Source organism: Myotis nattereri, assembly GCF_964212035.1.
Source record: "Myotis nattereri genome assembly, chromosome: 14".
Classification (NCBI taxonomy): Eukaryota; Metazoa; Chordata; class Mammalia; order Chiroptera; family Vespertilionidae; genus Myotis; species Myotis nattereri.
Genome location: NC_138089.1, coordinates 33,412,320 through 33,428,545, shown reverse-complemented (window position 1 = coordinate 33,428,545; position 16,226 = coordinate 33,412,320). Strand labels below are relative to the sequence as shown.

The 16,226-nt window shown below is 37.2% G+C and overlaps 1 protein-coding gene across 1 annotated transcript in view; it reads right to left on the bottom strand.

Moving 5' to 3' along the window:
* Positions 1-1,051: 1,051 nt before the first annotated feature.
* The window catches only part of STAG1 (STAG1 cohesin complex component), a 345,726-nt gene continuing 330,551 nt past the window's right edge, over positions 1,052-16,226 (bottom strand). The window contains exons 29-34 of the mRNA XM_081106167.1: positions 9,327-9,532; positions 6,681-6,855; positions 5,056-5,166; positions 4,391-4,505; positions 3,152-3,232; positions 1,052-3,062 (exon numbers count right to left, since the gene is read on the bottom strand). Of these exons, the coding sequence (XP_080962293.1) occupies positions 3,039-3,062; positions 3,152-3,232; positions 4,391-4,505; positions 5,056-5,166; positions 6,681-6,855; positions 9,327-9,532 (712 nt within the window). The 3' untranslated portion in view covers positions 1,052-3,038. The remainder of the gene's footprint in view (positions 3,063-3,151; positions 3,233-4,390; positions 4,506-5,055; positions 5,167-6,680; positions 6,856-9,326; positions 9,533-16,226) is intronic.

The window sequence follows — 16,226 nt, the reverse complement described above, 5'->3', positions numbered from 1 at the left end:
ATTTCTGGAGAGCTGTGGCTGTATTCTTTTAGAGAGAACTGGTCTTTACGTTCTCTCTCACCTGTTAGTATGGGATTTCCACCATCCTAAGCCAAGTGCTGTGGCCACTTCATAGGCATAGCATCTCAGTCTGGGGCCTCTGTAGAGTCCAGCCAACACACTTGGGCAGATGTGGTAGCCAGGTTCTGACCACGTCCCTACTGTGCTGGTGAGAAATGACTCCTTTATGTGTTCTTGGGAGCAGAAAGCTGTATTTCAAAACATGATGCCTAAGAGAGAGACCCCTGTAGAACAAGGCACTTAGGATACTGATGGAAGCTTATCTGAGTTTTTGGTTGTTCATACTGAAAAGCCTGAGTTGGCCAAGCCTTTGTTTCCCAAGAAGATGCTGTTCTGTGTTTGACAGACTCAAAGTTACAGTTAAGTAAAAGCTTGTCCCAAAGTAGTCACACAGAGATAAAGCACTGCTCTTGTTTTATAAACATACCCTTTAAGATGAGCTGCCAGGGAGACAAACCCATCCTTACCACCTTCCCTCCTTAGCTGCCTTAAGAGCTCACCTGCTGATTTATCCCCTGCACCCCTGTCTTTTCTGCAGACAACTTGGGTCACTTAATGCACACAGCGCACAGTACATGGCCAGGCCCATAAAATGTGTGACCTCTTAAGTGTGACCTCCAGCACCAGCATCAAGAAAAACCCTTCCTTCTACAGCCATGCAGAATCCATTCCTTAAAGGACCACTGTCTGTCTGGATCTCAGGCCAGGGGAGGACCCAGGCTACAGACCAGTGGATAGTCCCTGGATGCCGCCTCCAAAACAGCCTTGAAACCAAGGCTACTTGGCCTACCCATTCTCTCATGGGAAATCCGAGGAATAAAAGAAAATTAACAAGCTAATCCTAAATTTCTGCTTTCTTAAAAAAAAAGATCTCCCAGAGACAGTAACTTTGCCATTTAACAATTATCTGAAAGAGCAAACTCTCAAGGGCAGCAGGACAGAAAATCCTTAAAGCTTTCCCAGTAGGAACAATAGTATGACTACCACAGCCTGATTTTGAATAGTTTATTAAAGGAAAGGTGAAGCATCAGTTTCAAATTGTACAAAAGGAAAAAAACCTCATATTGCAAATGTACAATTTACAGAATTACTAGCAAAACCAATCAAGGAGACACTGAAAATACAAAATTTCGATTGATTTTAAACTGAACTGGGAACCCATTGGAGTAGATGTTAAGCCTTTTTGTTGCATGGGAGTGTACGATTCTAAGTCAGCATCTGTTTCCCATATGAGACTGTCAAGCAAAGGATCAATCTGTGCGTGTGCAGCACCTCCAGCTTGCTTCCTGGCCACAACCACAGGCAGGGCGGGCGTGGTGGACTGTCCCGGGCATTCCTGCCCCTTTACTTCCAAGGAAGTCCACATCTCTGAAGAAAGCAAGACCCCACCCCACCCCTAACTGGAGCCCAGGAATTGCTAGATCAGCAGATAAAACATTTTTGGCAACTGAGTTTTTTTCAGAACTACACAAATGTTGAGAAAAATCTGTTTTGTGTTTGTTTACTAAAAGGATGAAGAAAATCCATTTTTCTTTCCTGGACAAAAGATAATCATTGGGTGCACAGATTTTAAAAAATGCTTTTCATTTTTGGTACAAAGGGCAGACCTCATGATTCTGTTGCAGCTACTTTAAAAACAAGCTCAGAAACAGTTATGGATGAATTGGTTTGGAAATTGAGGCTTACTTTAAAAATCAGAAAGGAAGCAACTAAGTGGGCTTTTAAAAACAATAGCAGCAAGTCATAGAAGATCTAAGCAGTCTGTAACTCTAAACCATTGAAGGCTGTCCTGAAGATTCATAATTTCTTTCCCCAAAAGAATTATTCTCAATATGCACATTTAACACTGAAATGTAGCTGTATTTCAAGGTAAGCTTAGGAACTTCACCCTCTAAGCACAGACTTCTATGCAGCACATACTTCTATAATCGGTAAACTTAATTCACAAAATTAGCGCATAAAGGTATTAAGTGCATGGGAAGTAGACACAGTTATGTTACACTTAAAATTACTTTTGCATGGCAAAGGAGTTCTGTGTGATTATCTTTTTAAGAAAATGGAAGTCCATGTTACTTCAATTTGGCAGGGCATGAAATAAGTGATAAAACAGCAAACTGATAACTTGAGAACCATTTTTGTTTTACTGAGAATACTTTATTTGCTGGTAGAAGTTGCTAAAAATGCACAGAACAAATACCAATAGAAAATGTACTGTATTTGAATCTCCCTATTCTATATAAAATGAACGGTGTACAGCATCTGTTGGAAAAATGGCTGCATGGACATTTCTTATTTTATGCCCCCGTTATAAATAAAAATAAACCTTTTTATTCAAGAGTATATAAAATCTGGGAATCCATATCCATAGAGGGCGTGTGGTTTTGGCAGAGATGCACTGTCAGATCATCTTAGCTTGTCAATATTCTGCTCCTCCATATTTCTGTATTCCACAAGGTCAACCAAATCCAGTGAGCTCCAAAACACTCTTCGGCAATTAAAATGAGCTGCTTACTCGTAGGTTTAATAAAAATGGTTAGCTTTTAAAACATAAAAAGGCAAAATGTTAAAACGGTTTTTAAATTGTACAACAGGAAAATAAAGTTAAAAATATTTTTTTACTCAATGCTGAGTTTTCATAAAACAGGTGTATAACAGTGTTTATCTTGACAGCTGTTTTAAAAATTTAAAATTTTTTCCTCCTTCCAGAAAAACACGTTTATCTGTATTGGGTAAGTCCAATATTAGGACACAAATGATTTTTCAGGTCAGTCTTTCTGAGGTGATATTCACCAGCATTCCCTTGGGTAAGTTACATGCTCCTCTTCTGTCACTGCACACAAGGGGATTGACCTCAATCATTTGATTAAAAAACAAATCAGATCACATCAAAAGTGTTTATTCCCCATACAAGCTATCACAGTATATAGGCCTCTAGCTCTAAATAATAGAGTTCCATATTTGTAAATTTTCTTCAGACTTCAGAACATAGGCATTCCAAATCCCTAGAAAATGAGAAACACAATTATTAACTTCATACAAAAAACAAGGCCCAGAAACCATAAATAAAAAGCAGTAATAATTTAACATTTACTGAATCGTCTTCTATGATAGCTGCAGAATCGAAGAAATCTGGCCTCAGCTCAGCTCTCTCTCGCCGATTTCTTGATGGGGGCTGGAAAGAGAAGCCAAATTATTTCATTTTATTCCTGAGATACATTAAGACAATGAACTGTGATAATAAGCAGCTGGTATTTCTGATGATACCATAAATGTACAGAACGGTTAAAGGTCAATTTTGGGGAAAAAAAAAAAAAATCTGGTTTTACATGGAGCATACATTTAAAAAAAACCTGGTTTTTAATTATCCCTTATACAAGAAAAAAGACTTGCAAATTATGAATCAATCGAATATGTAAATGCCTATAAATTTTTGGGCCTATAAACATAGAACATTCCTCCAATCATAACATAACTATAAAATGATCAAATGCCAGGTGACAAAACCACTAAATTCCTCAAGGCAGGTAGATGAAAGGTAGGTTACAGATTGGAGTGACATGATCTCATGGAAAAAAACATAGAAAGCAGAATGTTATGGGCCCCCCAAATTTTACTTATTTGGAGATAGGGCTTTAAAGAGTTAGGGTAAAAGGTGGTTATGGGTTCTAATCCAATACGATTTGTGTCCTTAGAAGAAGACAGAAAAGACTGTGTAAAGACAAAGGAAGATGGCTATCCACAAGTAATACAGAGAGGTCTCAGAATGAAACCAACCCTCCTGATACCCTGATCTCAGATTTCTAGCCTCCAGAACGGTGAGAAAATAAGCCACCCACTCAGTGGTATTTATGGCAACCCTAGCAAATTAATACAGAGAAAGTAGTATGATGAATTCCCATGTTCCCATCACCCAACTTAAAACTCTTGTTTCACTGAGTCATCTCAGTTTTTCTTCTCCATGTAATTTCACCTATAATTACCTTTAATATGTGTATCTAATGGGTGGAAATTTTAAAAAACATAACCACCAAGTATTATTATTCCTGACAAAGTTAATGTCTTAAAATACCTAGTCCATATTCTGCATTATTGGGTCGTGTTGGAGTGCAGTATATTGTCAGTATCCGATTTAAAGTAAAAGAGGCCAGTGGTTGAGCATCATCCCATGAACCAAGAGGTCACGGGTTTGATTCTGGTCACGGCTCGATCCCCAGGAGGGGTCATGCAGGAGGCAGACAATTGATGATGTCTCTCTCTATCCCTCTCCCTTCCTCTCTAACCAACACCTTCACATATTTTAACAAAAGAAAAATGTATTGAATTTCCTTACCAGATCAATAACCATGGTGTCTTCAAATTCTTCATTCATATCTTCTAATTGGCTCCGGGATGACATCATCACGTCTTCAAAGATGGGCTCAGCATCTTCCTCCATTAAGCCCCGACTGATAAGGAAAAAGCATAGTCGGAAAGCTGTTCTGAATCACGGACTTCGGAGTGAGTCCTGGCTCTTTCTTACATTAGGTCTCCTAACCAATGAAAGCACACTTTCCAATCACAACCTAGAGACTGCACAAATTACGATATTGAACTCTAATTAAAGATCATTCAGTTCACTCAAAATTTCATCTCAACTCATTAGAAGTACAATTTAAATGCAATAACAGTAATAGTAGTTAAGATTTACTTAGCTATGTATCCATTCCCACAAAACTTTAAGTAGTTGGTATTCCTATTATCCCAAATTTACAAATGAGGAACCTGAGCACAGAGGTTTTAGAGCTTGCCCAAAGCCACATAGCTGGCAAGTAGCAGCACAGGATTGAAACAATGAACAGCTCAAGGGCCCAAGGCCTCCATTCCTGTCCTATGCTGCATGGCAGATCCTGAATTATGATTTTAACTCCTAAGACCAAACATCAGAGGATCCCAAGTCATTCCACAAAATGACCAGCATCACAGTCATGTTCTTGTGATACTGGATGTGTCACTTACACGGCATGCCTCACTCCAGTTCTCACTTTCATGTAGTTCATTCCTGTTCTGTCCTTCCGATTTAAGTCTTCTAATTTTGGCTGGCCTAACCAAGAGATCTGCATCTGAGGACTAAGAGACAGCACTATTATTCATTTTGTGGCAGAAGATAATAGAATTAGCTAATAAGTCTGATGTTAAGAAGGCTGTAGTTGGCTGGCCTAATCCCCATGTAGGGTGAGTTAGCTGCATTTATTCCAGGGCCAAATAGAGAAAAACTTTCTCCTCCCCTATAGGTGCTTAAATTATCAGCTTCATTCCCCAAATCCCTACCAAATGAGTGCATCTTAGATCCCTGTATTCAGCTGCTGTCATACGCACAAGTGTTCCTAGCTGGGCAGCCAGTCCCCTAAGGGACAGAAATGATGCTGGCCTGGTAGCTCAGAACCCTCCAGAGTTGAAAAGGAAGGGTATAATAGTTTTTTCTGTCCTTCTGAGATGTGGAGTTAGATGCATGCTGGGCCAAATTCTGTACCTGTACTCAATACTTGTATTGGCACATGAACACTTGCAATAAACATGCCTCTTGGGACTTTTACGGGATGTAAACTTTAATGATTTTTAGTAGATAAAATCTGTCGTATGAAGTTCTTTCTAAGCAGCTTTCTTTACATAATTGTGTGGGGCTACCACTTTGATAAAACCTGTAAACCTATAGCAGGGAAAAGAAGGCAGACCATAGCCAAGAAGAACTGACAAATGGTAAGGTCAGGGAAGCAAGGTGGGAAGCTGGTCATATAGCAAAACCACCTTCTAAGAATGTCCAGTTATGCAGTGGCTGACAATTATCGTTTCAGCTTTAAAGAAAACCCTCATAGGAAAGATGTCTTAAGAAAAAACCAGGATCTGGGTACTCTAACACTGCCAATTTCCATTTCCAACCAGCTAAATTTCTTGAGTTCGAGTGAGAATTCTCTTTCTTATCCATCAGAGTAAGTCACCCCAGGATGAATAGAAACACAAATGAAGAGCTAAGAAAATTTCAAAGTTGGATGGAAAACAACATAGAAAAAGTTGTGTGTGTTGTTTTTTTTTATAGTAAAATTCATGCAATCACATTTTTCAGAGCCCTGGCACTAGAAAACATTTTAATTGCTACTATGGAAAAAGGTAAGATCTTTATTTTCTCTTAGCAAAAGGGCAACTAATTCTACCACTTCTCCAAATTTATCTAACATCTTAATTCTTAATCCAAAACCGTTAAAAATGTTAAGCTTAAACAAGGTTAAGTACTATTAATCAAATGGATAAAAGTAGAACAGCCTACTGATTTGACGTTCAGACTAGTATAAGCTCTTTTGCCAAGAAAGTAACCTGCATGTCTTCTGGACAAGACCCTCAGAAGAAACAGACCTGCCCAACGAATGTGCAAACTCTAACTGAAAGTAGCATCTAGTGAAGCATCATGCATTTAAAAGTTTCCGGACTTTGAGTAACTTATCTTTTCATGTAAATTATTTATCCTTTACTTGTGGTTTTGTTTTCCCAGAAACTGACCTGTAAATGGCCTGATGAATGAAAAGATTTTCTTAATTTCTTTAACAGTTACAGGTTTTATGTCAAGAAAACGAACTTTTACTACTTACTTGTGTAAGAAGTCGGGTTCAGAACCATGTTCAGACTCAGGCTCCTGAATCTGCTCTCCCATGGGCCGGCTGTTCTCCCGCAGGACAGTGGAAGTGAGCTGTGGTGCTGGCAGAGGTCCAGGGGTCTGAATCATGGTGTCAGTCCTATTTAGCCATGTATTATCCAGGCTCTCATCTGTAAAATTCCAGTTAAGAATGTCCTGGGTGAAGTGAACTCTGGTAGAAGCTAGAGCACAGACTTGAGCATGGCTCCGGAGGTAGACTGCCTAGTTTGAGTCGCAGTTATACTGCTCACTGTGTGACTTTGTATAAGCTGTTAAACTTCCACAAATTCAGGTTTCTCATATACAAAATGGGCATGCTTGGTAAAGACTTAATGAAATAATAACTTCAGGAAGAACCCACTTTTCTTGAAGAGATCCTCCTACTCTTAAATATTCTGCACTGGGAACACTTCTTGCAAAGCTTTCTCATCGTTACACCAAACAGATGAAACTCTGCTTCCTAAGGGTATTTGGCATGTAACCTTAGTCACCTGGTAAGTTTCAAATTGACAAAACAAGTTTTCTTTTTTGCAGTTTAACAATTACCAAATTAGGGTTATCTGGTCTACATATATGTTTCTCTTAGTCCTAAAGATTATCACACTGACAGCTCCATTATTTAAATTCTCCATGCCTTAGTTTCTTCTGTGTAAAATCTGGATAATAGTGTTGAACTCAAAGTTGATTTATAAAAAAAATTTATACAGTATTTACTATGTGCCAGAGACTTACCTAAGTGCTTTACAAATATTAGTCAAATGAATGATAAAGTGATGTAACCCACATAAAACACATTCCTGGTACATAGCAAGGATTTGATGTATGTTGATTTATATGAATAGTACATCTATGAAAAGCTATGAATAGGGAAAAATGTATTTTATATCTATACATCTATCTACCTACCTATCTGGATATGGCTGCTCTAGACATTTTCAAAAGGAAATGACTGGAGTAATCTTTAACCCTTTTCGGTCCAACCTTGAGGCTGACTCGACAGACCACGCGCTAGGAGCAGGTCCAACGTCGAGCAATAAGAACATTAAAAAGTTCAACATTCAATCCCGTCAGTTAATTTGGACCAGAGTGTTTGAATTCCAAAAATAACATTGGACCGCAAAGGGTTAAAGAAAAGTTCAGGATCCTACAGTATAAAGCAGAGTTTTGTACTTTCATTCACTGGACCCCAAAGATTTTAAGTCCCATAGCTGAACCTTGAAAGGAAATCTTAAACTTTAATTCTGTTTAAAACATACAGCCAGCCTAGTTTACTGACTGATGCTAGATAAGAGGCCTTACTATATGATGATGACAGCAGCTAACATTTATTGAAGACCTATGTGCCATGCACTGAGCTAAATACGTATGTGTACTAAGTGTTTTATTTGGAGTACCTCATTTCATAGTCACAATAGCTAACAGGATAGGTACTCTGATCATCCTTTATTTGATTGGTGATTGGGGTTTAGAGAGGTTAAGTAACATGCTAAAAGGTCACATAGCTAAAAAATGAGAAAGCCAGGTTTGAATTCTAGAATTCCGATTTTAGAGTTCGGACTTTTCATCACTAGTCAGTACTGCCTCCCCAATGATGAAAGTTTATTAAATTCTAATTTTGCCACAGATTTTAACAAAATCTTTGATGAATCACTATTTTTTAGGCAGCAGAGGTTATCAGCGGTTCTCAACCTGTGGGTCGTGACCCCTTTGGCGGTCAAACAACCCTTTCACAGGGGTCGCCTAAGACCATCCTGCCTATCAGATATTTACATTATGATTCATAACAGTAGCAACATTACAGTTATGAAGTAGCAATGAAAATAATTTTATGGTTTGGTCACAACATGAAGAACTGTATTTAAAGGGCCAGAAGGTTGAGAACCACTGGGTTAGATGCTTAAAGGTATATAGAAAGTTTCAAGAATATAGGATTCAGATCACGGTCCTCCTTTCTTGGTTTGGAGAAAATTTCCTAGAATCTTTGAGGAAATAAGCATTTAACTTTGAATTTTCTCTTAGTTTAACAATAATGCTTTGTTCTAATAAAGCAATTTCTTTTTAGTCTTTTGGTTATAAGAATATCAACTATTGCTCACATTTTCATCATAATTCAATGCCCCAATCACCAGTTCCTGAGTTTTGTAAAACCAGATTTGGCCATCACCATTTTAATATACAAAAATAAATGATCCACCCAAGTGGTAGAAATGGAAAGCTGTTCTGATATATTTAATTTGCTGCAGAGGTCTATCTATCCTTAACTTACCAGAATTTCTCCTATACTAGTATGAATTCTGACAGAATAACAACATTCTCATTACAATATTTTAAGTTTTAATGTATTAGAGGACTCTTGTTTGGGATCAATTTTTGTAACTATGTCCTTTTTTTTCTCTGTGCCTACCTTCATCTGTATCCATTTCCCCCCCCCCCCCCCCCCCCGCTTCTTTTGTCCCACTTTGTCTATTCCAACCTTTTTGCCTGAATCTCTGTGTCTCAAATATACAAGGAAATAATGTGCTCAACAGTATCACCTTGCTTCAGCAGATTTGCTACTTTATATCAGAAAAGTGATTTGCCTCATAGTTTAAAGGCAACTTACCTTCTACTCGTTTCTTATGAAGGGGGGGTCGTCCTTTCTTACTCCTTACTGAGGAGGTTTTGCTGCTGCTACTTCCACTGTTCACAGACATTCTATCATCTTCTCCTCCAGTGACTAACGAATTTCTATAGGAGATGAGAGGAAGCCACACATCTTCCCTCCTTTCCATCATCTGCTCCGTAAGGAATTTTTCTAGGTATGAATGACTAGAAACACAATAGAAGAAGCAGGGTCATATTTCCATAACTGGAGGCTCTGAAGAATCCCTAAGGACACACTTTTAACAGTGGTTACCTTTGGAAAGAGAGGGACTGAGAATATAAGGTTTTGCTTCACATATTCCTGGAATACTTTAAACAAGTGAATGTATAACTAAGGGTGTGTGTGTGTGTTTATAGGTTTGGTCCTTCCCATATTTCTTCCTTTGTTTTAAAATACCAATGTTCAAAAAAAATCCTGAGAAGTTTGGCTCAAAAAAGGTTACTTAATTAAAATTTAATATTTTTTCCATCACTATTTATTCCCTCTATGCCCTCTTCCACTTTCCTTAGCCCCACAATCACCACACTGTTGCTCATGTCCATGAGTTCTATTTTTTGAGGGGAAAAAAACCCAAACTCACAAACACACACTGAATTTTCTTTTAAATGTTCAAACTAAGGCAGGAGTTCTGGAATGGTGGAGTGAGGAGCTTTGCATACACATGCTTTCCCCAGCAAAAGCACCTTGTAACTGGTGAAAATAATAAAAGATAATCATTTAAGTTCTTTAGAAATTGTCCTAAGAGCACATAGCAAATGGAAGACACATTTAAGAAAATCTACTAAATCTCAGTTTTACTAACTCTCAGTGAGAGTTGGCAGCATTTGAACCGCATCCTGCACTAGTCCCTTGCCCCTCTCCTCCACCACAGCTCTGTGTTACTGGGTAAGAAGATGGGGCTCCCTTTCTCTCTGTTTAGAGCTGCCCTGGAACAAGCAGGCCATCCATTTGTTGTAGAAGCTGTTGTATGGACAGTAGCTAGGAGCAAATGACCCCACCTCTACCCTACAAACAGCCAACTCCAGCCCACTGTACTCATCCTGTTCCGCCTAAGGGTGGAAGAGAAAAAACAAAAAATCCTGAGAAACACACGTAAAGTTCACAGTCCAGAGGCAAAGCTCACTAAAAGGCTGAGACCTAACCATAAGACTACAGAATGCTTCCCCTCCCCCCAACATCTCATTACCGCATTACTAAATGCCTATTTACAGCAGTTCACTTTACCCAGTACATTATGTCCAGCTATCAAGAACAAATTATAAGACATACCAAAAGTTAAAAAACACAATTGGAAGAAGCGGAGCAAGATCAGAACCAGACAGGGCAAAAAGGCTATAATTTTCAGGCTGGGAATAAACTAAGATTCATATGCTAAGGGCTCTAATGAAAAAAGGATAAGGAGAGACTTAGCTAGAGGATATCTCAACAGAATCCTTAAAAACTAAAAAGCAAAGAACGAAGATAACTACCCACCCCCAAATATCCTAGGGCTGTAGTACAACTGTGAAACTCATAACATAGGCATAATGGCAATATCATAAGGAGAAGAGAGAAAGGAGGAACAGAAGACATATTTGAAACAGTGACAAAATAATAGACATCAATCCATAGTCCTGGCCTGTTAGTCAACCAGTAAGTGCATAAGTGGAACAACAAATCAATGTCTGTCTCTCTAAAAAAGGTAGCAAACCACAGATCCAGGAAACTCAATCCCAAGCAGGAAAAATGCCAAAAGAACTACATCTAGACATATTTTCAAACTACAGAAAATTAAAGAAAAAGCCAGCGGGAAAAAAGTACCTTAGCTACAGAAAAATAAAAATTATATTCAACCTCTCCTCAGAAACCATGCAAGCAAGAGTGAAATATTTAAAATGTTAAGAGAAAAAACCCACCAGCCTAAAGTCTGTCTTGCAAAATTATTCTTCAAAAGTGAAGGGGAAATAAAGACTTTCTCAACAAAAATTGATATCGACTCTGTTGCCAGTAGATTTGCTTTGCAAGAAATGCTAAAAGATGCTCTTTACTAGAGAAGGAAAATAATATAGGTCAGAAACTTGGACCTACAAGGAGGAGGAAGAAATGAAGGTACAATAAAAACTCATTTTGTGCCCTGGACTGTGTGGCTACAGCTTAGGCCTAAGCCAGAAGGGCTGCGGGTTCTATCCTAGGCCCTATCCCAGGCTCAGTCTGGGCGCATGCAGGAGGCTACCAATTTATGTCTCTCTCCCCCCTCTCCCCGGTCCCTTCTCCCTCCCTCTCACTCTCTAGAAATCAATGGAAAAATGTCCTCAGCCCTAGCCGGTTCAGCTCAGTGGATAGTGTCAGCCTGAGGACTGAAGGGTCCTGGGTTCGATTCTGATTAAGGGCACATGCCCAGGTTGTGGGCTCGGTCCCCAGTAGGAGGCATGTAGGAGGCAGCCAATCAATGATTCTCTTTCATCATTGATGTTTCTATCTCTCTGTCCCTCTGAGATCACTAAAATAAATGAATGAATGAATGAATGAATATATATATATATATATATATATATATATATATACACACACACACATATACACACATACATACACACACACAAAGAAAATATATCCTCAGGTGAGAATTAACCAAAAACCAAAAAACTTACTAGTAAGTTTGTTCAAAATAATACCAACAATGTGTTTAATTATGTTATGTTGTATACAAATGAAATGAATGAGAGCAATGATCCAAGGGATGGGAGGGATGAACTGTATTATTTTCATACCATCTGTGAAGTAGACTTAGATTAGCTATAAATGTATATTGCAAACTCTAGGGCAACCACTTAGAAAGTATCAATATGGTAAGAAAGGAGAGTAAATAGAATCATAAAATGTTCAAATAAAACCACAAAGACAGAAAAAAAAAGAGTGGAAGACCAAACAAACAAACAAACAAAAAAAACAACAGGAGCAAAGAACAAGGGAAACAACAATAGTAAGGAATATGGTAGAAGTTAATCCAATTATATGAATATCAATGGTCTAAATGCACCAAGTAAAAGACAGATTGTCAGAGTGGATCAAAGAACAAGACCCAAATATAGGTTGTCTACAGAAACTCACTTTAAACAGAGAAACATCACTTGACCGAAGTGGCTCAGTGGTTGAGCATCGACCTATGAACCAGGAGGTCACTGTTTGATTCCTGGTCAGAGCACATGCCCAGGTTGCTTGATCCCCAGTGGGGTATACAGGGGGCAGCCAACCAATGATTCATCATTGATGTTTCTATCTCTCCCTTTCCCTCTGAAATCAACAAAAATATTTTAAAAATAAAAACATATTTGATTAAAAGTATAGATGGAGAAAGATAACATGCTAATACTAATCTAAAGAAAACAGGAATAGGTATATTAATTTCAGAGCAGACTTCACAGCAAGGAAAAGTTATCAGGAGTAAAGAAGGGCACTACATACAGATAAAAGGATCAATTCCCCAAGAAGACATAATCCTCCTCGTGTTTGTGCCTAATAACAGAATATCAAACTATGAGGGAAAGAATTAATAGAATTGCAAAGAGGAATAGATGGATCTACTATCAGAATTGGAGAGTTCAACACCCCTTATTAGACATGGACAGATTCAGCAGGCAGAAAATCAGTAAGGACATAGTTAAACTCAACTACACCATCAATTACCTGCACATACTTGATATTTATAGACTACTTCATCCAACATTAACAGAATACGCATTATCCTCATGCTCACCTGGACTATTCACCAAAATATATCACACTGTGGGCCATAAAACACACTTTAACAAATTTAGAAGTATAGAAATCATACAATGTCTGCTCTCAGACCACAATGGAATTAAACTGAAAACCAACATTAGAAAGATAGCTGGATAAATCCCAAAATATGTAGAGATTAAGTAACACACTTCTAAATAACACATAGGTCAAAGCAATCACAAGGAATTTTAAAATATTTTGAAATAAAAAGAAAATGCAACTTAACCAAATTTGTGAGATGTAGTGAAAGCAGCATTTAGAGGTAAATTTATAGCACTGAATGTACACATTAGAAAAAAGAGATCTAAAATAAGTTTCCACCGTAGGAAACTAAAAATAAAGTCAAATTAAACCCAATATGGGAGGAAAGAACAAAAATGAGAGATGAATCAGAGAAAATTGGCAAAAGCAAAAGCTTAGTCCCTTGAAAATTAATAAGCCTCTAGCTAAGAAAGAGAGGACCCAAATTACTAATAACAGAAATGAAAGAGAATATATCACTACACAGAATCTATGGACATTAAAAGGAAAATAAAGGAATACTATAAACAACTCTATGCCCACAACCTTGACAATCTAGATGAAAGAGATCAATTCCTTGAAACACACAGTTTGCCAAAACTGACACAAGAAATAGACAATCTGAGTAGGCCTACATCTATTAATAGATTCAATAATTAATAATTCTCCAAAACAGAAAACACAAGGCTCAACTAGGTCCACTGGTGAATTCAACCAAAATATTTAAGGAAGAAAATATACCTAATTCCCTACAATCTCTTTTGGAGGATAGAGAGAGAATACTTTTTAACTCACTTTATGAGGCTAGCATTACCCTAATACCAAAATCAGACAAAGATGTCACAAGAAAACTACAGATTAATATCTTCATGAACATAAATGCAAAAATCCTCAATAAAATATTAGTAAGTAGAATCCAACAATGTACTGAAAGAATTATATACATATTATAGAAATGTACACCTGAAACCTATATACTTTTATTAACCAATGTCACTCCAATAAATTAAGTAAAAAATAAAGATGGTTTAAGCAAAGTCCTAATGTACAACTAATTTTTTTTTATATACACCATGATCAAGTGGGATGTAACCCAGGTATACAAGGCTAGTTCAACATTCTAAAATTAATGCAATCTGTCACGTCAATAGGATAAAAAAAAATCAAATGATCGTACCAATACATATAGAAAAGGCATTTGACAAAACACCCATTCATGACAGAAACTGTCAGTAAATAAACAAGGAACAGAGGGAAATGTCCTCAACCTGATAATGAACATTGCTAAAAAAAAAAACTGTAGTCCTGACTGGTTTGGCTCAGTGGATAGAGCGTCCGCCTGCGGAATGAAAGGTCCCAGGTTCGATTCTGGTCAAAGGCATGTACCTTGGTTGCGGGCACATCCCCGGTAGGGGGTGTTTCTGACTCTCTCTCTCCCTTCTTCTCTGTAAGAAATCAATAAAATATATATTTTTTAAAAAACTATAAGTAACATTACACTTAATGCGGAGAAACCTGGAACTTTCCTACTAAATCAGTATAAGGCAGGAATGTCCCCTCTTGCCACTCCCCTTTTCAACATTGTACTGGAAATTCTAGTTAATGCAATAAGACAAGATAAATAAATATAAAGTATAATAGTCTGGAAAGGCAGAAATCAAACTATCCTTGATCACAGATTACATGATGAAAACCCTATATGGAAAATCTTAAAGAACTGACAAATTGCTGGAACTAATAAACAAGGTCGCAGGATACAAATTTAATATACAAAAGTCAATTGCTTTCATCTATATTAGCAATGAATAAGTGGAATTTGAAATTAAAAACACAATGCCATTTACCTTAGCACCCCCCAAAATAATTACTAAAGTATAAACATAACAAAATACATACAAGAGCTATATGAGGAAAACTACAAAACACTAATAAATGAAATAGCTAAATAAATGAAAAATACTCCATGTTCAAGGGTAGGAAGATTCAATACTGTTAAGAAGTCAGCTCTTCTAACTTGATCCACAGATTCTAAACAGTTTTCATAAAAATCTCAGCAAGTTTTTGTGTGGATAATAATAAACTGATTCTAAGGTTTATATGGAAAGGCAAAACACCCAAAGTAGCCAACACGCTATTGAAGGTGAAGAACAAAGTGCAGGACTGACACCAACCAACTGAAAGACTTATTACAAAGCTACTAGTGGCCTGGTGCATGGATTCGTGCACATTGAAAGGAAATTAATTAGAAGAAAGATCTGCAAAAAATTACATGTCAAAATAGTATATATAATACAGTATTATAAAATTAAAATACAAAATATTTTAATATCACATTCGTCCTTTCTCTATAATAGAAGTGTGTGAGTCAGTATTTTTAAATTTCCAGTGCATGTCATATGTACCGGCCGGTTGGTTGGACGGTCAGGCGTATGTACGGTCAGTTACTTAGCCTTTTATATATTTTGCAATATACATGCATATCAAATCATCACACTGGACACCTTAAACCTATACAATATTGTATGTCTAATATATCTCAATAAGGTTGGGAAAAAAAGCTACAGTAGTGAAGACTGTGGTACTGGAGAATGAATAGACTCATAAATCAATGGAACAGAAGAGAGCTCAGAGAGAGACAAACATATAGTTATCTGATCTTTGACAAAGGAGCAAAGGTAGTAAAATTGAGCAAGATAGTATCTATAATAAACGGTGCCATCCATAACAACTTGGATATCCATAAGCAAAAATTAGTCTAGACACAGACCTTAAATATTTCATTAAAATTAACTCTAAATTGATCACAAACTTAAATATAATACACAAAATATGAAACTTCTAGAAAATCACATAGAAGAAAATCTAGATGGCCTTGCCTATGGGTGAGGACTTTTTGGATATGAACTTTTAATAAAGGCAAGATCCCTGCAAAAAATAAGTGATAAGCTGGAGTTCATTAAAATTTAAAAACTTCTGTTTTGCAATAGGTACTGTCGAGCAGACAATCACAGGCTGGAAAAAAATATCTGCAACGTATCTACAAAGGACTACAATCTAAAATACAAAGAATTATTA